This window comes from Carassius gibelio, chromosome A2 (genome assembly GCF_023724105.1).
Source record: "Carassius gibelio isolate Cgi1373 ecotype wild population from Czech Republic chromosome A2, carGib1.2-hapl.c, whole genome shotgun sequence".
NCBI classification, from domain to species: domain Eukaryota; kingdom Metazoa; phylum Chordata; class Actinopteri; order Cypriniformes; family Cyprinidae; genus Carassius; species Carassius gibelio.
Genome location: NC_068372.1, coordinates 13,568,813 through 13,591,706, shown reverse-complemented (window position 1 = coordinate 13,591,706; position 22,894 = coordinate 13,568,813). Strand labels below are relative to the sequence as shown.

General features: G+C 36.4%; 1 protein-coding gene across 1 annotated transcript in view; it reads left to right on the top strand.

Annotated features, from left to right (window-relative positions):
- The first annotated feature begins 497 nt into the window (after positions 1–497).
- Positions 498–22,894, top strand: part of LOC128027162 (netrin-G1-like) — a 69,164-nt gene continuing 46,767 nt past the window's right edge. The window contains exons 1-2 of the mRNA XM_052614481.1: positions 498–781; positions 6,618–7,214. Of these exons, the coding sequence (XP_052470441.1) occupies positions 6,942–7,214 (273 nt within the window). The 5' untranslated portion in view covers positions 498–781; positions 6,618–6,941. The remainder of the gene's footprint in view (positions 782–6,617; positions 7,215–22,894) is intronic.

Below are 22,894 nucleotides of genomic sequence, written 5' to 3'. Positions count from 1 at the left end.
TTATTTAGTTATTTCTGTAAGAGAGGAAAAGTCAGTAACCGTCATCTAGGCTATTAAAAAATAACAGTGTTATGTAAGCGGCTTTACTGTCACTTAATTCACGCGGATGCATGTTTGAAAACGATCATGATATTTTTTTCACTTTTATGTTTTTTATTTATTTACTAAATGGCAATTAAAATTCTCCATGCTTAGCTACTATTATGTTGTATGTTTAGCAACATTAATATAGGCTATGATTATTAATATATATATTTTTTAAGACAAAGAAATTAACAGTGGTTCCCATTAAGGACAACAGGTAGACAGCTCACTAGATCTGCATAGGCTAGGTATCTGACAGGTTCACCTGGTTAAACAGATGTCCAAATGTTCTCGCGGCTGAGTGTCCTTTAGGACCCAGCGGAGAGCTCAAGTGCGCGGCTTTGAATATGCTTCATTCCCTCAAACTTACATTTGGAGATGATCGCTTTCAGCAGGTTAGTTGTTCTCTCCCGGGCAGGGTAGGTAAGCGCTGGCAGCAACTGAATTCAACTGGAGATTTTGCTGTCATAACTCGCATTTTGACGGCTGAGTGTCATTACAAGGACTTTTATTGACAAAGGCTGGAGTTCTTATCAGTAAAGTATGTCCACCTTGCCGATGAACATTTGACAGACGTGTAGGAGAACATGTGCACTGCATTCAGTCACCTGATGTGGAGTAACATTTCTGGGACCTGATCTGATCAGTAAAGACCGGATTCATTCACTGGATGTTTTCTGTCTGGAAAACTGTCAAGGTGGGTAATTTTTGTCTCTAATCATCATAGTCCATGAACAGGTTGCAATTATTTCAGAATTTCTGGAGGAGATCAGCAGGCAGGTTTACTGTTTAATATGTTTAATACGTATCTAAATTGTAGATTGTTCAGGTGTTTCTTTTTTTTATTTATTTTTTTGTCTAACTAGTTATTTTATTTCAGACACCTCCAATCTGTCAGTTAATCGATATAGCTCGGCTTCATTTAAATTTAGATCTATATTTCCCTCTAAACTGCACAGTTTACCTGTTCTTATAATTATAGTCATTATTTTTGCTTTCTGCTTTAAAGGAATGCATATCGCACATTGGCTTTGTAATTCGCGTAACTTGACCAAAAGCTCATATTATTTCATTACCTTTCCACGCCTCTTGCGCACGAGCGATCCAGGTGCGGTTTGGACAAAATATATTGTCTCCAGAAGAAAGCGTGTTGTCTAGTGCTTGTAGTTAACTAGTAACCTGGTGCTCTTTTTCTCTCTTAAAAATAAAAGTTTCAGTAATTAAAAATAAATAAATAAATAAATAAATAAATAAATAAATAATATTTTCCTGATGCAGCAAAAAAATAAATGAATAAATGAAAAAAATATATATACATAAAATATATACATACATAAGGCCCCTTTTTATTCTATACTTATCTAAATTATCAATATGTACACATGCTTTTAAGAACTCAGAAACTATTGTACAGAACTGAACAACCTCTATGAAACATCAAGATTTTAATTTAAGATATTAATCTTTAAAGAACCATATATTCAACTCAAGAAGCTTATGAGAAGGACATATCAAAGCACCATGTAAAAAAAAGAAGAAAAAAAAACTTTTTTTATAAGATTAACTGTCCATTAACCATGAATGTCTAAATCTTATAGGACGTTTTAATATATAAAAAAGGGATGATTACCCATAGATCACATTTCAGTCCTTTACCGATTATTTATTCATTGGCATTTGTTTCCCTCTTAACTGATGCTCAACAAATATGTTACTTTAATGGAGTTAATTGAAAGGACATGACTCTGTGTTGCTCTCAGCTGTGTGGACGGTACAGTATGGAAATGAGAGTAGCACTTATAACTTCATGCTTCTTTGTGTGTGTGTGTGTGTGTGTGTGTGTGTCAGAGCATGCAAACCATTTAGGAAAGATGCATTTAATTATAAATGTTCCTCTGTGGTGAATATGGTCCGACGGGAGGCAAGCGACAGGCTGATTGGCATCACTCATGGAAAGATTAATGCATTCTTACATGTTTGGAAGAACATGCCAAATGCTTTTTACTATGTGAAGCTTTCCTGTTAAGTTTAGTGGCTTGTTTTCTATAAAAAGGAGATTTTGATTTGAAACATACACACCTAAAAATAAATGTTTTTTTTCTTTCTTTGGCAACTATGGTTCCATGAATAATATCAACAGAACCATTGCACTAAAGGTTCTTTAGATTATTAAAATATTCTTCAGAATAATAGAGGAAAATTGCATTTTATTGTAAGTTTCTTTTGGGAACCTGAAAAAGTTCTTTGGCATGACTGTGAAATCCACCATTTTTATGTTTTATTTTTAAGAGTGCAGATATGCTTGATTCTTTTTATTTCATTCCGACACAATTAACACCACAGCAGATGCTGATCTGTCAGTTCAGAGGCTTCACAACCTTAAAAAAGATTACAGGGTGCAAAGTTGTTAGAGCTTGTTTCAATTTCAGCACCTGAACAGCTCGAGTCCCATTGCGCACAAAGCTATCATGTAAAGCATGTGATAGTGTGTGTGTTTGAGAGGAAGAGAACAGCGCAGAGGGGGTTAAAAAGCAGGAATGATCAAAGCATGTCAGCAGTATTGACACTGTGAGGGACAACAAGTTTATTGGAAAGATTGGAAAGTATTCGCAGTGGATTTACAGGATACCTGAAAAGCTATAACCAACGTGAGCCCTGTGCTATGAGTGTCTACTGACTTAAAACACTTTAGTATGCTTCAGTTGCCTGGGGAGTAAAATACAAGTGGACACAGGGGGGTGTTTTCAGTGGTTCTGAGAAAAAAAAAAAAAAAGTAAAAGAAAAATACCCATGCCACCACTTCACTTTTTTACGTGTGTCATATGAGACACTTGTGAAACCTTCATTGTCCTTTTTTGATCTCTGTTCAGCATTTAAAAGATTCAAATTTTTCGATGGAATTTGCCCCTCTTGAAGAGATCGCTCGCCCAAAAAGTGAAAGATTGTCATTTGTTCACCCTTATCTTTCCAAACCGGCATTCTTTCTTCTGTGGAATACAAGAGATGTTCTGAGGAATGTACTGCAGTGGTCGACGTTTTTCATACTCTTAAAATGATTGATGACTAAATCTTTCAAGAAAAAGACAAAAAAAGACAAAAAAGATCCAACAAGTACCTTTTTGCTACAAGAAGTATCATAAAAGTACTTAATAGAACTCAAATTTCAGTAGTTATTCATTGATTATCTTTTCCTCGACAGAGCTTCAAATTATAATTTTGTGTTCCACAGAAGAAAGTCAGTCATATGTTTTGGAACTTGGGGTTTCATCATCCATGAATTATAAAATTAATTTTTTTCCTTTGAGACTCTGATCTAGGCATAAATTAAATAATGGAAATGATCTATCTATCTATAACTAACATTTAGGTGTTATGACAGATACTGTAACTGACTCTCCTGACTTGAGGTCCTGACTCTCTGTGGTCATTAAAAATCCCATGGCACTTCTCATAAAGAGTTGGGGTGTAACCCTGGTGTCCTGACCAAATTGCCGCCACTGGCCCTTGTCTATCATGTTCTCCTAATAACCCCCATCCACTTGATTGGCTCTATAACTCGCTCTCCTCTCCACCTGTAGCTGGTGTGTGGTGAGCGCACTGGCGCTGTTGTCCTGTGGCTAACCATCTCCTCATCCAAGTGGATGCTGCACACTGGTGGTGCTTGAGGAGAGACCCCACCACAGGATTGTAAATCGCTTTGGGTGTACAGCAATAGACAATAAAAGCGCTTTATGAATGCATCATTCATTAATTCATTCATTACTGACAAATGACCAATTTTGCACTATTTAAAAAATAAATGAAGAATATAAAAATAGAGACAACAAGTGAATTTAATCATCAAAACAATATAACTGAAGTTGACGTAAATAGAGATCTGCTACATATTACACACTGATATAATAAAAATACATAAATGAAACATTGGGCAATAACCAAAATGGTACCAATACATATCACACCCCTACTGATAATGATTTAAAGACAGGACAGTATTTACATATGAATCTCAATTCCAAGGTGGGCAAAGAAGCCACTTCTGACCAAATTTGGAAAGACCCTCCTTGTATTTGTGATGAGGTGGCACTTCCACAGTTTCCATTCATCTCTAGAAAGTTCCAGGAAGTTCTCGTTCCTCTGTTATCTCCCTCTGATGTATTCGTTTCCTCTCTAATGCAAGCCTGATAAGCTCACATTTCTCAAATTCCTAGTGTTAAGTGCATGGGGAAAAAGTCTCTCCCATCTCTACTGTAACCCAATCACAGGACTGGGAGTCTGAAGCTTTATCTGGATTAGGAGTGTGATAAAACACGTGTGATATCGGACCGCACCTTATCTATCCTTCTATCCGTGACTGCTGCCTTTAACTTATCGCCTGTTTTTGTACTTTACAGCAGCCACTATTTCAGTCCTGATACTGACATTTTTTATGAAACCCATATTGCTGACGGCTATACAGTAATGTCTTATTAATCACATCCTGCCCCATGCCAGGGGCTGAAATGTGGTAATTGGCTCCTTGTTAGACGTCAGCATGATTGACAAAGCACATTTAGAGGCTGCTCTGTCTCATCTATCATGGCACGTCCCCCTATTTGAGGGGGCACAGGCCTAATCAAGTCAACCATTCATTCCCCACCTTCAAGGATTCCTTATTTTGATGGAGGAGTGCATTCAGAAGCCTGTTTTTTCATGGTGTATGGCCAGTGTGTGTACATGCACTCATCATTGATTTAAAATGATTGATAGTAACTGATACACTGTAAAAAGTGAAAATGTTACTCTAAAGGACTAGTTCACCTGAAATGAAAATTCTGTTATGGTTTACTCACTCTCATGCTGTTCCAGACTTACTTTCTTATGTGGAACACAAAGGAGACATTTATCAGCATGGTCATACTGCTCTTTTCCATATAATGAATGTGTATGTTGACAAGGGACTTTCAAGCCAAAATGTGAGAAAAGCACCATAAAAGAAGTATACATTAAGGTCTGTTCACACCAAGAACAAATATTAATGAATATAACAATATTAGCATCCACATCAATGGACGATAATGTTCTGTTTATTAAAAGTGTGTATTGCAGATATGTCATTTTAAAGCTTTTTAAAGCAGGATGGATTCTGATCGGCGGTCAATGTTTTTATAATTCATCTCTTTCTAGAAAAATTGCTCTGCAAGCATTTCCAGTGATATATTTCATCTGTGTCATTATCAAGGTATTTGTGGTGCGGACTCCAGTATTCACATAAAAGTATAACAATTATTAAAACGTTATAGTTATATGTAGTTATTCTTTATGTGATATATGCACTTATTCTTGATGTGATATAGTTATATGTAGTTATTCTTGATGTGATATAGTTATATGTAGTTATTCTTGATGTGATCGGACATTTACTTACTGTACATGGTATATTCTAATTGTTCTGAAACCGTATGATAGCTTTGCAGGAGGAAAAGGCAGAAATTTATTAAAAGCCATTATTAATTGATAATCTGCTCCCCCAGTGCACCTTTCAAATCTCATTAATGTTCACATATCTTAAAATATGGTGCGCTAAAATGTGGTTTGATGCCAACAATGCCAAAGGTCATTGCTACTTATGTGTTGTGAATTATCTCAATGTAACAGATCTGAATATGTGCATATAAAAAAAGGGAGAGAGAGAGAGAGCGAGAGAGACAACGAAATTTGAGATCTATGATAGATGGCAGATTTTATGATTTTTTTAAATGTTTTGTTTAGTTCCTGGCACAAAGCTTTTGAATGACTTTAGAAGACTAACTGGTACTTACAGACAACTTTGTTGAAACTTTTATGAAGCTTTTTTGTCATATTTGGAACTTGACAGCCCCTGGTCATGAGGACGAGTAAATGATGACAGAAATTTAATTTTTAGTTGAACTAGCCCAGGAGCTATTTCAACCTGACCTGCCCCTTAAAAATGATTTTAATTTGCCGTAACCTACAGTACTGTGGCCTGGTTGAATCAGTATTTTTACGTATATAAAACCATTTACTTTATGTTGTCACATGAGGCACATTTTAGTCCACCTGACAATGCTGACAATATTTTTTTCAGTGTAGCACTGGTAATGAGGGCATCTGTCGCTGACATTAAAAGGTCTATGAAATCCATTAAGGTCGATGAAATCTGAAATATGCATACCATTTCTATATCTAGAAAAATAATATTGAGCTCTTTCCACCACTGCTTGCCTCACACTAGAACAGAATCCTTAAAATCTCAAATTGCTGAGAGACCTTCGAGGGTTGCACTGTGGAAAGATGTGCAGACTTGCATGGTCTGTTTGTGCCTGCAGGGATGTTTGGCTATTTGTCTTCTGTAATAAGCAGGTATTTTTAGGATATTTCTCTATGAAGTCCATCTCAGCTATAGAAAGCACTTGACCTGCACCTCCTCACCTTTTCCACTGGGCTTCTCGTTATTCGCACAACACCAGTTCTGAAAGCTCCTCCGCTGACACATTCTTGTTTCCCTCTTGTTTTATTCTCATCCCTCACAGACTGTGGAGAGCACACGGGAAACAGCAATGGATGGGAGGATGATCTGCAATGGCCTCCACTAATGGCTTGAAGAAGGAATTAATATCATTCTTTCACACCAGTGACCCACACTTACCACAGCTTTGTCAAAACATTTTTCTGAAGCTCCCCTGTAACACAATCAGACAAAAAGAAACAAATGAATACAATTAGAGCAGCCTAAGGAAGCTGAGTCAAAGCTGGCACAGATGCCAGCCTTTTTTCTGCTTTAAAGTTCGGTGTTACCACATAGGCGGTCTGCCTCATCACCCTCTGCCTGCTTATTATCTATCAGAATCCATTTAATGAGGCATCAGAAAAAAGGCACAGCCATGTACTTATTGCTAGTGTTTGTACTACAGGCCCTGTGGGTGAGTTGGTGTCATGCCACACAGCATTACCCAGCCTCATGGGGGCACTATGATGTTTGTAAGTCCCAGGTTTATGCAGAGGACCGCCTGGCCTGGCACTATATGGCCTGCCAGCCTGAGGCCACTGATATGACCAAATACCTGACCGTGTCTCTGGACCCACCTAACATCACCTGCGGAGACCCACCTGAGATGTACTGCGCCCTGGTGAGTTTGATCCTTTTGTATAAAGTTGATGAGACTTTGATGAGACTCACATAACTAGTATACTGTATATAACAACACACTACGATGCTTTTATTACAAAGCTAGTATATATGATTCTGTTTGGTCAATTGTGGCATTCAGCAGCAATATTCTTTGTAATTATTAATTTTCTTTATTATTATTATTATTATTTCTATTTTTATTTTTTATTTTTTTTGTATCTGCACTTTGGTATTCTTTTCCCACTTTATATGATAATCTTCAGTAAAATACTATTTTCCAATGGTTCATGAATTTTTACAAATTAGTTTGGTGTGCGGATTTGTTTTAATGGTTTGTAAATGGAATCTGTGCACTTGTCTTCTCACATAATGAAATCATTTCAACTAAAATTTCACATCCATTTATTTGTTTATTTGATAAGTACCTGCATAACAAAGTACCATTCAAAAGTTTGGGATCAATTCGATTTTTATTTTTTATTTTTACTTTTTCAGCAAGGAGGCATTAAACTGATCAATTTATAACGTTACAAAAGATTTCAAATTAAAAAAAAATTTATCATCATTTCCACCAAATATAAAGCAGTGCAACTGTTTTCAACATCGATAATGATGATTAAGGTTTCTTGAGTGCCAAATCAACATATTAGTGTTATTTCTGAAGGATCATGTGACACTGAAGAATGGAGTAATTACTGCAGAACATACAGCTTTGCCATCACGGGAAAATCCACTTTAAAATATGTTAATGCAGAAAACCGGTAGCTCTATGTGAAATCAGACATTTGAGCTCCCCCATATAGTCAAAATGGCATAATCAATATCACCCGGCAAATATTTGCCTGTTAGATTGGTAGACGAATCAAAGCATCGATTCATCGACTATTCGGGGTCACCCCTAATATGTGTGTGTGTGTGTGTGTACAGACATACACTGAAGGAGACAAGGTCATAAAGTGTTATTTAAATATTAATCTGTTTCATTCTCAGTGAAAACACAACGTACTCTTTGAAAATCTCACAGACTGTCAGCAGAACTGCAGCAAGGTGAAATTGTGCTAGCATGATGAGTACAGTTAATAACAACAGGCTAAATTATCAACACATCACATATACATATACATATAAAAGTATACTAATAAAATTGTGCATACATACTGTTTGATAAACTGTACATCTTTTCAATATATACATTTACCTTGTTTAATTTGAAGGATTACTGTAAAGATGGACTGTAAGCAGAGGTATAATTTTGCGATTTGGGTATGATCTCCTTGTGACAATTTTCCCAGTATAGTGTGACAACAACAATAAAATGTCAACCTTACTCTACATAAATTTACTTTTTCAAAAAAAAAAAAAAAATACCCTGACAAATATTCACTGTCACATTACTAGACAACAAATTAACTTGAAAAAACCTGCAATTATTATGATTGATTTTTGAATTATTATTATTTTTTCTTCTGTAATTCTTTTTAGGAACAAAAAGCAGCTTCTGTTCATCCAATATATATGTCCACTGTGCATCTTAACATTAGGCATATTACAGCCATCTATAGCTTGTTGTAAATATTGACACGTTTTCATTACAGTAATCTGACAACAAACTGACAGTCAGTCTAATGGACGTTACAGTGCTAGGTCATCATTTGAGGTAACAAGCCGGTCATGGAGGTCCATGCTGATCTTGTAGCCAGTGAAGCAATAAGAGCTGATTTTTCTATTCCATTGTGCCTTGGGGGAAGTGAGGTCGGGGAAACATGGGTATCATGTAACAGCAATGAGAAGTTATGTGTTAAGTGCAGTGCTCAAGGGCACAATAGCAATGCTCAGTGGTTACTGGTACAGAACACAGAGTATCTTGTTACTCAGCAATATTTTCTCTTGATGCTTCATTAGGCTTTTTTATAGTGGAAGGCGAGTGCAATATTTCTGATATAATTACACAGTTAAACTAATTTATTAACTCCACACCATGGCTTCCATCCATTTAAAGATTCGATCAGTTGTGTTTACTAAGAAGCTTAAACTTCCTGGCATGATCAAATATGATAAAGGGAAAAGGAACAGCAGATGGTTAATTTAAGATGCTATCAAATTTTTATGAGTAACCCCCCTAATGTGAGACAGAAGAACACAGATGACTGGTGTAAGGTAAACAAGGAAATAAAGCACTGTTATGGGCCCTATCCCAACATGCTCAACAGTTCACCTTGTGTAGAACATAAATTCAATTAAGTAAACACACACACACATAGGGAAAGAGAGAGAGAGAGATGGCTGTGTTCCAGCCATAGACAGGCCAATATCACTAGAATATCTGAATATCTCTGTATAGAATATATGTGAGACATAGCACTCCTCTCAGCCAATCAGATTTGAGATTTTTTTTGACATGAAAAAAAAAATTCTATACATTTTTATTTTCAGTGTCTTCATTCACAGAATACTTTAATTATGGCTAACTGTTTATAACAAATTTCATCTGAAGTTGTGAGTTTTTAATCCAAGATGATTTTGTCATCAGTCAGCAGACAGAAAACCTATAAAGAACATGTCTGACTGCACATTTAGATAAAACCCCGTTAAGCATTTATGTTTTGAAACATAGGCAATGCTTTGTGAAATCTTATATTACTTAAAAATACTCACCAGTAGAATTGTCTGTCTATAAGTGAATAACAGGGTTTTTAAAATACTGTGTATAATTTACTTTTTCTCGATTGTTAAGTATGTCTGTGGGGAAATCTGACTCAAACTTATCTTTTTGAAGTTTTCCTGAAGATGTCTTTATATTTCAAAAAATTCTGCCCACAGGTAGATTCATGACAGGAATTTTAAGCAGCTAGCTGTACAGAACTCAAAACATATTCCTGGGGAGAGCGATTAGTTGAAATAATCTAAGCTAAAAACACAAAACGCAACTTGTGAAGCCAGCAGTTATATACCACCGTTGATCAGTAGTATGGTCTCTAATAACTCTAAAGAGAAGGCAAAATGCATTAAAAGTGGTTGAGGAATGATCATTTAATTGGGAGTTAAAATTTTCTATGAAAAAAAAAACTAACAAAAAACAGGTTGTCTTCTTCACTAATAAAAGGAATTAGATGACATCAAATTAAAGTTGTATAATCACAATCTAGAAAGGGTGTCTAAAATAAGATTTCTGGGTATTTGGTTAAACATTAGACTTGAGAACATGTTAAAAAAAATAAGAGGATAAGTGCAAGACAGTGTTGAATATACTGAATATACTGTACTGAATGATATGTGTTGCTAGGCAGGTCTGGGATGCGGACAGGTTTGCATTAAAATTATTTACGTAACGTTAATCAGATCAGTAAAGGATTTTGGTAGCAGATAGTATATGGATCTTCAGCAAAGACCCAACTTGAAAAATTATAAAGAATCCAAGCACACGTATTAAGTTGTTAGGAATATAGATCATCTCCTGTTTCAGCATTATAGGTGGATGAAATGCCTCTCAATTTAAGAAGACAACCGTTAACTGTAGCATATTGGGCAAATATTACGGCACAGGATAATTCACATAGCACAATACGGGTACTAGAGAAATGTTGGGGAATGTAATAGTTGTTGATGGATTGTTGGAGATTTAGTAGAGGGATTAGATATTAAAAGTTTAAGTATTGGTCCAAGAGTGATTTCATCAGCAGTTCCTTTGTGGATTTTGCCTCATAGTTGATGTAAAAATGCTAGAATCTAGACAGAAAGATGACGGTATGAGTGAATTTGAGGATATTTGGGTAAGGGAATATTTGTGGACAGAGTACAGACATTTAACACAAGTGTATTCAGCATTTGTCATTCCAAAATTGCTCATTTTCAGAAAGGTAGGGATCTCAAATAAGTTGTTGGGTTTTTTTTTTCAGGAGAGTCATTTGCAATAGTGATGGCATTAAGATGGATAAGTGAAGCAGGTTTAAAGGAGGTTTCAATATGTTCAGAGTCTAGTTCGTGCTCTCATGAGTAATGAAGCAAAACCTTCAGACACTAGACAGGATTTAATGGTGGAAATATTGCAAGAATTATATATGTTACAGCAAAAAATGGGTGAGAGTATTATTCATGTGGATCCCAGCTCATGCACGACTGAAAGGGAATGAAGCAGCAGATAAATTGGCGAAACAAGCTGTGCTAGACACCAGTATAGAAATGGAGGTATCAAATAGCAGATATAAAATTATAGCAATGATTAAAAAGACAATAATGAAAAGGTGGCAAACAACAGTGGGAAATTGGAAACAAATAAAGATGTGTATTAAATACAGCCACAAGTGGGGAAAGGGAGGTATTCAGGTGGGAACAGAAGAGAGGAAAACATATTATCTAAAATAGGACACACGGGACATAATAAAACTATGAAATTAATGTCCAAGCAGCCAGGGGATGGAGTGTCTGGATTGTGTTTGCATGTATGTGGCAGTAATGCGCGAGAATTAATGCGATCCGCCGATAAACGACAAAAGAAAAGAGCCGATCTCCCTCAGGACTGGTGCGAGACGAGACTGATGTGCGGGTGTGTAGACACTCCTGTGTGTGCGGGATGTGTGAGAATAAAGTGATTTATTGCACAAAAGCAACAAGAGTGACTAATATAAAGTAAAAATGTTGATAGGCGCAGCCATAGGCAGAGTTTCTATTTATAACACATGTTTGCAGCGTTGAGCAATATAGCCAATTGCAGACATGTCTGTTGATTATTTCTGGAACACAATGGCCAGTCAGAGGTGTTAAAGGTGTTTAAGATCCTGTCCAAAATGGCACGCTTTATGTGCACTAGCTTTCTTGTGGACTTATACTTAAGCTGATTTATACTTTTGTGTCAAACCTATGCCATAGCTTACGCATAGATGCACATCATAAAACATAGCCTGACATACCCCTCTCCAAAAATCTAACAGCGTGTCAATTCTACTCAGACCGCAAGCGCTGTGATTAGTTTGCTAGAATCCTTCCCTCCTTGTACTTGAGTTTTGTGTGTGTTTATGTGCACTTTAATATGTTTTAATATTACACCTTATTTAAAATAAAACAAAGCAAAGAACAAGCATTTTATCATTTATTATATTAAATAGCATTGTACAAAAGTAGTTGTCTGCGACAAACAATGTTGATCTGCCATGGTACAAGTCGTCTTAGAGATGGAAAGAATGCCATCATCTCTTGTTCCATTGCTGTCTCCTTTTGTAGTTTTAAATAATGAGTTGATATTTATTCGCTGCCGTCACGGCTATAATGCTTCTCCAACGTGCCGCTTCTTCTTTGGCTTTTGTCGTGGTTCTGCAGGTTACACCAGCAACATGCCAGTGGACACTGCACAGTAGCAGTCTGCATGTGTACTGCACGTCAACGCAGACAACGATGAAGTAGTGTAAATGAAAACTGACACATAGCCTATGTCGTAAAGGCTAACGATTGCGTCATAACCAGCGACTCTCCGTCGCACAGTAGAGAAATTACCGCATGGACAGGAGGAGAAGCTCGCAGGCAATCTTTTACTGTCTGTGAGGCAATCGGGGAGACATAAAGTCAAGGGAGATAATTAATCAGAATACTTACCAAAATTTGCTCCTGTTCACGCTTGCCTTCTCTGCAAGATTTGGTGGGTGATTCAGATTTGTCTTAGCACAGCTATTAGAAGACTTACAACTGTCAGACATGTTGCTCTCGTGAGTCTTCCACCCATCTGTCAAAGCAGCATCACGTCATTAAATGCATGAGCAGCCTATGCTTGCTTATCTGTAAATAATAACTGTGGCTTGTGAATGTTGATGATTAAATAGCAAATAGTTTATCCGGAGAATTTTTGCTGAGATGTTGTAATTAGGTGACACGGACCTTACCATTTCATGTATATTTCATGGATGTACTTAAAAAAAATCTATATAGGCTACTTTTATGGGCGGGAGCGGGACAAAACATGAATGTTGTGGGAGGGATCGGGACAAGATATATATTTCTGCGAGATCGGAATATAATCCTGTGGGAGCAGAGGAATCTGTCCAGCGCAGGTCTCTGCTCTATGTGAATGGGTGCCGTCAGAATGAGCTCAAACAGCCCATAAAAACATAAAAATAAAATCATACTGCATGCTTGGGTCAAAGATGTATAAAAATATACATCAGTACATAACCTATGTCACTAATTAGCTAATTTTAGAAGATGCATTAAATTCAACTTGGTTTCAAGTCTGAGAAAATACATTCCCTCAAATTAAGTGGTCATGATGCTGCTGGTTATCGTGTCCTTAGTAATGTGACATTGCACACTATTATTACAAAGAGAAAACAAAGAGTCATTGTTGGTCTAATTTGTGCACCCCAAATATTACCTCACTCTATATGAAGCTTGAGCATGAGGACAACATGACCTGTGGTTCCACAATAACGATGAATCTGTTGTGTTTTAGGATTTATCACCTCTTTCATTCATTAGCACCTACACAGAGGTGGGAGTCTGGGCTGCACACACACACATAGCAGAAGATGGAGTGTATGGGGCAGCTTTATTGCGGCAGGGAGTTAACCCTGATATTATTTTTAGCTGCAGCAACAAGGGAATGTGTCCAAAAACATGTAGATGAGTCTTTTCTCCTCTAATTCTCTCTAACTTTACATCTTCAGTTTGTTTGCAACATCAACAAAAATCCAGCATAAAACACAAAACAATGCAACGTTGTCTTTCCTTTGTCCATTCATTGTACTGAGCAAACAGAAATACAGTACAATGACCTGTTAGGGATGATCATTTTGAACTGTTTCACAACACCATTTTGCGCACATTGTGCCATTAATAAACCGGTTTTAGCATAACACATTAATCTTGTTAATTAAAACAAAATGTTCAATTACTCTACATCTATTCTAATTGTTTTTGGGAGGGGCCATGAGTGCAAGGATGTTCTTGCAAGACTTTAAAGATCAATTATGACTACTAAAGTGGGACAAGCAAAGCACCTAAGAGACGCTGGTACTTCTGAAGTCTAGTGAATATTAAATCATTTCAAAGAATGCTGAAAACCCTCCAAGGAAAGGCCCTGCATTATAAATAAACTTTTGCTCATTCATCAAATTCTAATAGTTCATTTTCATTTAAGATTTTAATGGTTATGTGTACATGACACAATTCCTGGTTTTTGGACACTTTTAATGCCATTAAATGTAACATATTAAGTAAATGGAGGAATTATGTTGCATTTGTTTTCAAACCTGTATGAGTTTCTTTCTCCATGAGCAAAGACAAAGCGGGGGAATATGGACAAAATCATCCAGCTATAGATATTTATGCTGAATAAAAAGCATAAACATTTGGAATGATGAAATGTGAAGACATTAAACACACGACTGCGACAATATATGGTTTATGAGTATTTTTCAAGTTATCTCCAAGTAATAAATAAAGTATATGAATTATTGACATCCCATTTATTACAGTATAAAAACATTTCTGCCTTATTTTATGATAAAAATAGATTTTTTTTATATAAAATATCATACAATTAGGAATGATTAGGAATATAAAAGAAACATATTATAGAATACAACTTATTTGTTATTGTCCAGCAGTGTATTTGATTTCTTAACCAATTAAAAGTAAGAAATTAGAACTTATATCATCATTTATAATAAAAAAAAAAAGTATTATTATATTTGATATATCAACAAAACAAATAAATTCAGGTTTGGAACAACATGAGGGTGAATGATGACAGCGTTTTCATTTTTGGGTAAACCATCTCTTCATAGGAATAGTTTATCCAACAACAACAACAAAAAAATAAAATAATAATAATTACAATTTGCAGAAAAGTTAATTACTGACAGGTCATCCAAGATGTAGATGAGTTTGTTTCTTCTGAGTCATCTCTTGCTTTTCAGTGGATCTTCTGCAGTGAATGGGTGCCATCTGAATAGGAGTCTAAACAACTGATTAAAAAAACATCGCAATAATCCACAAATAATCCACAAGAACTTAATCCATCGATTAGGTGAATTAAAACTACATTTATCCAAATGAAGACATAAGCTCTCCTACATCTTGGATGGCTATGTAAGACAAAAACTAAGACCACAAAATAACACTGAACTATTAGTCCATCTATTAGAAATAAAACTGGAAAACTTGGCATACTGATTTGAATTTGATTCAGAGTGGTCCAGACCTGAAAGTGAGACTCCTTTAAAGCTTGAAGCATCAGACTTGATGAGCATTTGTAGAACAATGGACAGAGTCACTAGATTACTCTAATTGTTCTGAACTGACCTGCTCTCACAGAATGCAGGAAAGTGAACAGGGGTGCTAAATTACCATGTGGACCTCAAGCATCTTAGCAAGGAAACAAGGATGAGCGTGCAGCTTATAGCTGCTTTGAGATCATCTGAATATTGATGGGCTTTATGGCAGAACTGTCTTTGTTTGGCCATAATAAACAGAGCTATTTATAGAGCCTCTTGTTTGGTTGTTCAGTTGACAATCACTGAATTTAGTACAAAACACTCTACAGACGATGACAACATGAAAAGCCCTGATATGGTGGCTTTGGGTTGGAGAACCACACTTATGCAACTATTCAATAACCACGCACAATTTCATGCTCAACAAGGCCACATAGGCAATTTCCTGTCAGAACTATTCTTATGCAATTTTTCTGTAAGCCGTATGGTACTTTCTCTCAGCCTGTATTTGGATGAGGATAAAATACCATTGTGCTGAGACATATGACTCTGAAGCTTTCAGACATTTAATTTCTCAGTGAATGTGCAAAGATAATGAGATAAATAATGCAGAGATGTATAAACAAGACTGACAGTTTCCCGGACCCGTTATCCCATTGTGGATATGCTGAGAATGAAACAGAGATGCGAAATACCAAAGCCATAAAATCCTCTTATGACAGGAAACAAAGAATGAATGAATGAATAATATTATTCTTATTTCCACACTGTTAATATAAATAGTAGTTGTTCAAGTAATAAGGATTAATTCATGAATTCATTGATATCTCATTTAAAATACTCCAAATTCATTAGGATAAGTACAAATTCATGTGTGTACATGTGAAGCTCTCCTACAGTATGTTTAAAAATATGAATAATCAAATTTCGGTTTTTATTTAATAAGTCTTATTAATATTAATTAAATTTAAAGGGACACTAAGTAGGAATTACTCCCATCTAGTGGTGAAATTGTATTTTGCATTCAAACTAATTTTGCTCTCCAGCGCCTCGCTTTTTCAAATGCGCGTTGCATCTACGGTAGGCGATATGTACCAAAAAGCTTTGACAGGATGTCTTCTAATAGCACTTCGTCGAGTTTTCCTTCAGGTGAACAGGTGTGTTATTTCAAACAAACTGCAACATGACAACTAACAAACGAATGTTACAGTATGAATTACTGACTGTGGAAAACATGAAATATTGTAATTAGTAGTTATGTCTAATTTATTCGTTATATTTTCTGAATTATATGCATTGTTAGATATAAAAAAAATATTATAATATAGATTGTAACACTGACTTACCTGTCGAGAAGAAAACTGGCCACTTCAGCGTCTCTTTTGAAATCTTTATCAAGCATTAGCTCTTTCCACCTAGAAAAAGCTTCCCCGACATTAACTCTTGTTTTCTGTAATCTACGGTCACGTTTCCTTTTACGTTCTATTTTTGACTGTTTTGGCGACGATGTTTTCTTCTCCTGTGGCGCGGCATATGTATGGTCCATAATAAGAATGCAATCCAGACTTTTAAACTTGCCGGTGCAGTTTCAAGCGCCTCTCACTGCTCTGCACCTGCGTTTCTGGCTCTGACCGAAAACGCGCTGTGGAAACGCGTTGGCTTAGTACTTTTTGTCCCTCTCTGCTATTATAGTTTTGCAAGATGGCGGAACTACATGGAAGCCTCCGTCGACCTACCCGTCCCATGTATATAAAGATAATAAATTCTTCATTTACAAGGATTAGTTTAAACATTGGCATAGGTATTTGTACACCATTGAGGGCATATTTATGAATAAAAATATTGATTTTAGATAATAAAATACCTAAAAAGTTACTTATTGTCCCTTTAAGTAGTTATGTATTAGAAATATATAGCATATATGGTGTATCGTCCTATCTGTCTATATCTATCTATCTATCTAACTGGAATCTATAGATAGATAGACAGACAGACAGACAGAAACCGATTTAATTATTGAAAATGTGTACAATGCTCTAAGATGTCTAAAAACTTTTGTCTAGAAATAAATGTCAGAAATATATGTCAGAAATCTATATGCATGTTATTGTATAATGACTTTTAATGGGTTTTCCAAAAATGATTTAATCATCACTCTTTTAATTTTATTTCACAACAGGCTATATATTACTTCCTTGCTGTTATGGGAAAACCAACCAGACATAAATTACCTTGAATAAACTTGCCTTATCAGTCTCATTTTCCCAAAAAGCCAAGCTGAAGCCAAGATTCAGCAAATAAATTAATGAAATTAAGGGCTTTTGGCAATCCAGCGCAAGCTGTCTGCCAGCAACACGCTCCAAATGGCAAGGGATTCCTTTCAGAGTCTGGCCTGCTGGCTGGCACTGTGAATTTCCCATCCTCCGTCTGATCTGAGCGGCTTGGCAGTCTTTGAGACAGAACCTCATGAGCATGTGTCAGACCTGCATCCGAAGAGAGCCAGTGTTGGACTGAAGGCTTGTTTAGGATCACAGGGGTCACAGATGTTGAGAGCCTCTTTACTCAGAGAAATACAAAAGCACTGAAGCAATAGAAAGACACTTCTGTTTGGACAGTTTCTGGAGAGGTAGTTTATGAGTAATGTATTTCATAAAATGCCAGAGTCATAAACACTGGAACACTTCATGTGGCATGTGGGGACAACAGTTGCTTTAATGGCTTGAGACTTTTCTTTAGCACAAGTACTAGTGTCATTCTTCAACTATTCCATTTGGACTTGTCAGCATGGGGCTCAGCTGAGTGGCTGAAGGAGAGGAATTGACACTGCCCTGTGTAGGTTTGGCAGTGGAGGGAGAGTGGCCAGTAGCCAAAACTTAAATACATTATGTAGTTATATTACATTGAATATTATGTTCAGGGGGGCACATACATTTTTCAGTCTGGTTCTCATGAGCACCTGGAAATTTGGTTTGTTGAAATTTGAAATGAATGTTAATATTTTGCAACAAAATAATGTTAATTATTGCAGCAAAATAATTTAATAATAATAATTATATATAATTATATACTGTATATATATAATTAATATAATTACATAATAATAAAAATTATTATTATTAAATGATTTTGTTGCAATAATGCTATATATATATATATATATATATATATATATATATACACACAAAATAAATAAAATATGATAATACTATCTATACTAACAAAAAGTATTAAATTAAAATACAGTTATTTTACAGTAAACTTAATAAGTTTAAGGCAGTGCTACCGGTTTTAGCTGTCAATAAGTGAAATGTCAAAGTTTTGCGTTTTGCTCTGAAACCAGCACTTCACACCCAAGATTTATGTTTTCATTTCAAATGGAACTGAATCTTATATAGTATTAAAGTTATTCACATTATTATTAAAAATGTATCGCTCCCATTATAATCAACAAACCTGAGTAAAGCACCCATTAGGGTAGTGCTTTGCTGACATATAACACAAAAATGTATAGTATACAAATAATACTTTTAGATTAAGGAAATCATGTCCCTTGCCCCAAATGGGGAAACCTTTTTTTTTTTTTAAGCTAATAGTAAAAGATGCAAAAATGAACAAGATGGTGTATTTACAGAATGTACCAGCATGGGTGAATGAGTCCAGACATGTAAGACAGCTAAACCTTGAGATGTGTAGTCAAAAAGGTTTTAAGAGACAACACTCGGTGTGGAGTGAGTAAGTGAGGACTTAATATTAATCAGAAGTCACAATGCTTGAACTCATTTTCAGTTTCTCCACCAGATTTGAGAAACATCTCATTAATCATGCTATGACATTTCTATGACTAACCTTACAGTGAAGTGGCGTTCAAGAATACATGAATAGTCAGATGGTTAATCAGCTGAGGCTGTTGTATAATTCTCTTCACAAGTGTGACATATTTAAATTATTAGAGGGCCACTTGTTTAATCGAAACTACCTCTGTATTGTTCCGTGCAACACAGAGAGCTTAGAGCTGATATGATTCAGAGTTGCATTTGTGTTATACAATAAAATAACAAAGAGGTGAATGGGGAGTAAAGAACCAGGAAGGGCAGGTGTGAAAGTCCAAGGAGCGCAAACATAACAGCTATGTTGTGGTATGGGTGAACAGTGATGGTGATGGGCTTGAAGGTCACTGGTTCGCTGGCAGCCCTGTCATGTGACACATATGAACCTCGAGGACATGTTATGCATAAACCCAATAAAAGCATAGAAGAAATACAAATACTGTACACGGATCACAGATACATGGCAGCAGTGATGAAGTATAATATCTATCTGGTACTTGCATTGTTCAGAAATAAAAATTAAATGCTCCTAAGCCTACTTCTACCACAGAAAAAAAAAGAAGAAAAAAAAGTACAGAAGTCAAAATTATGAGACGAAAGTTAGAAACTTTTGTCATATTTATGACTTTTTATTCATAGCTATGACTTTTTTATTATTAATTTCCCTTATTTTCTCATAATTGTAATGTAGTATCTCATAATTTTTGCATTTTTTAATAATTATGATTTACCAAATTATGATAATTAATCATGATTTTTACAAATTATGTATTTATTAGTGTTGGGCATGTATTAATTTTTTAATCTAGATTAATCTCACTGTGATCTTGGAATTCATCAAAATTAATCTAGATTAAATTGGCTCATTTGAATTCTACCAAAGGCATTCAGAATATGTGTGCTACCCAAATAAAATAATGACTAAACGTTAAGTCTTTGAGAACAGGTTTCTCAAGCCAGGTGGTGCATTAGACCAGGGGCTCATCTCCTGTTTCCAAAATACAACACAAACTGCTTGAGAAAGCTGTAAACAAATTCCACATTGCACAAGGTGCAAACAACCTTACGGCTTCAGCTGCATCCATGTTAGCACGTCACGTTTGATGTGGTAATTTCACAGTAGGCTTACACACAGGTTTAAAGACACGTTCTCGCCCCCTACAGATTCGGCTAGGTGTACATCCACACTGAAATATCAAGGTGAAAGTCATCATAGCTCGCGTAGTATAGACCCAGCTCCCAACCCAACTTTGAAATTAGATTAAAGGCGATATTCTTTTTTAATCGCCCGATAAGAGTCTCTAGTATTTATTAATTTTTTTGCTTTCATTGAAATCCCGTCATGCCGTCATAGGTAGCAGATAACAAAAAAAAAGAACTGTTGATTGAATTCTGACAGCTAGGTGTATCCGGTCTCCTCCACCCCCTCTGAATAATAAAGTGGTGATAAGTTTACCCAAGCCGGACGAAGCCCCATGGGATAGATAATGAGGCCAGTTGTTAATTAATGTGAAGTTCCCCTGGTCTCTGTATGCTCTGTGAATCCCAATTAGACTGAAGCTTAACAACATGTTGCACTTGATTTTCAGTTCACTTCAAAGCTCAGGCTCCTTCTGCTGTTTTCAGCATCCCTGCTTTCTCAAAGTCTTTATACTAAAGGGCACGCCGCATGGCATGGAGGAAAGACAGCAATGTGTACACTTCTGCTTAGATGCCACCACAGCTTCTACCACTCGCATGTCAAGTTATTAAAATAAGTAATTTGATTGTCTTCGCTAAATGTGAAAATGCTGGATGATTCTACAAAATTACAGCCAACCAGAATAGTGTGTGCAATCTGACTTTGCTGCAGCCTGGAATTAAACTACTGGTTTCGTCTGGTCAGAGGAGAACTGGTCCCCCGACTGAGCCTGGTTCCTCCCAAGGTTTTTTCCTTGCTGAGTTTTGGTTCCTTGCCGCCAAAAAATCTTTTATGGTAAGTTACATAATGGCACCACGACCATTTATTTAATCCATCTTTTTTTAATGTGTGACCTGATGCCACAGATATTTAACATCCTGACATCCTGCGAGGATTTACTTGGCCCAGGATCTTATCGTAATGTTTCATTTTATGGCCAATGAAGTGATTTCCAGATATCCAATCGTGAATCTGTCAGGCCGACTCCACAGATCTTATTCTGCAGCGTGTGCAGGTCTAGCTGGCTTCACAGTTTACCACTGCTTTGCTTCATTTCTCCCATGGTCAGTGGGGTAAGACCTGCACTGCAGTAAAGTACCTCAATGACTATGTATACCATTAAAGTGCTATTGAGTTTCTGTCAAATCGCCAGCACCTACAATCTCTCACTGTCCCTCTGCTCAGCCCTCTCTATTATCAGACCCCTCCAGCCAGCATGGCTCAACATCACATAGGCATAGACAAGATTGCCATACCTTGACAGAGTCTGCATTAGTTTCAGCCATTCAAACCTTGCTTTAAGGTCTGTGTGAGGCAGGATGTGATGTATCCTTGTGATTCTGGGCTAACCCATAACCATTCATCAATGTTAGCCTTAGCAATTCTGTTCCTCTGGGAGAGATTGGGGTCTCAATCTCATATAGCTGCTTGTGAAGACCCTTGTAGTAATTGAAAAGAGGCTCTGCGTCATGAAACAGACAGAGTGATTCCTTCATATGGCTGTGGTAAAGGCCTTTTCTGAAGAGCAGATAAAGGAAAAATCATTGGTTTCAAAGAGTGGGGTGATGTTTGGTACACAGTGGGGTCAAAACAAGGGGTCAAGATTTGGCTGGTTAGGATGATGCCATTATCCCTGCTGGTATATACTAGAACTACACCACCTGGTTTTAAAATCTTTCCCCATTGACTACAATTAAAAATTAGTTGTGTATTCGGACTAAACACGTTTTGCAAGCAACTTATATGCAGTATAAATGTTCTTTAGCAGATTTCAAATTGTGTTATATTTTGAGTTAACAAATAATACTGAACATTTACAAACCTTCAGGCCATCCAAAATGTTGGTGAGTTTGTTTCTTCATTGGAAAAAAAAATGGAGAAATTAAGTATTACGTAATTTGCTCATCAGTGGGTCCTCTGTAGTGAATGGGTGCCATCAGAATTAGTTCAAACAGCTGAACAATTTAATAATCCTCAAGTAAACCAGATGACTCTTTTTTTTTTAACTCAATACAATGTAGCATTATTAGACAAAACCACAATATTGGAATTAGTTTGATAGCTTCACTTTCCCAAAAACTGAAGATAACAGAAAGTTTCACATTTCTGGCTATGAATGAGGTCTTTTATCACAGGGATGGCTCCATGTTTTAATAGCAAACGATGTGCAAATCAGCGTTGACTTGGGCCTTGTTTATAAAACATTCGTCACTCAAATGACAAAGGAACTTGCTACACTCCGTTACTGCCCCGGAAAAACAAACTGCATCCACTGTTCATGTAACTGCCCGGGTTCTTGGGGAAGCTGAACATGGTAAACTAACCCTCATATCCAAAAACGCACTTATTTGGAGGCATTTTCAAACATATCCTATGCAGCACTGCCGACGATTTTGAAGCACGTTGATGTGCACGGTCTCGCTCTCCTCTGGCCAAAGTGTTCGCGGGCACGCTTTTCCAGGAGAAATGC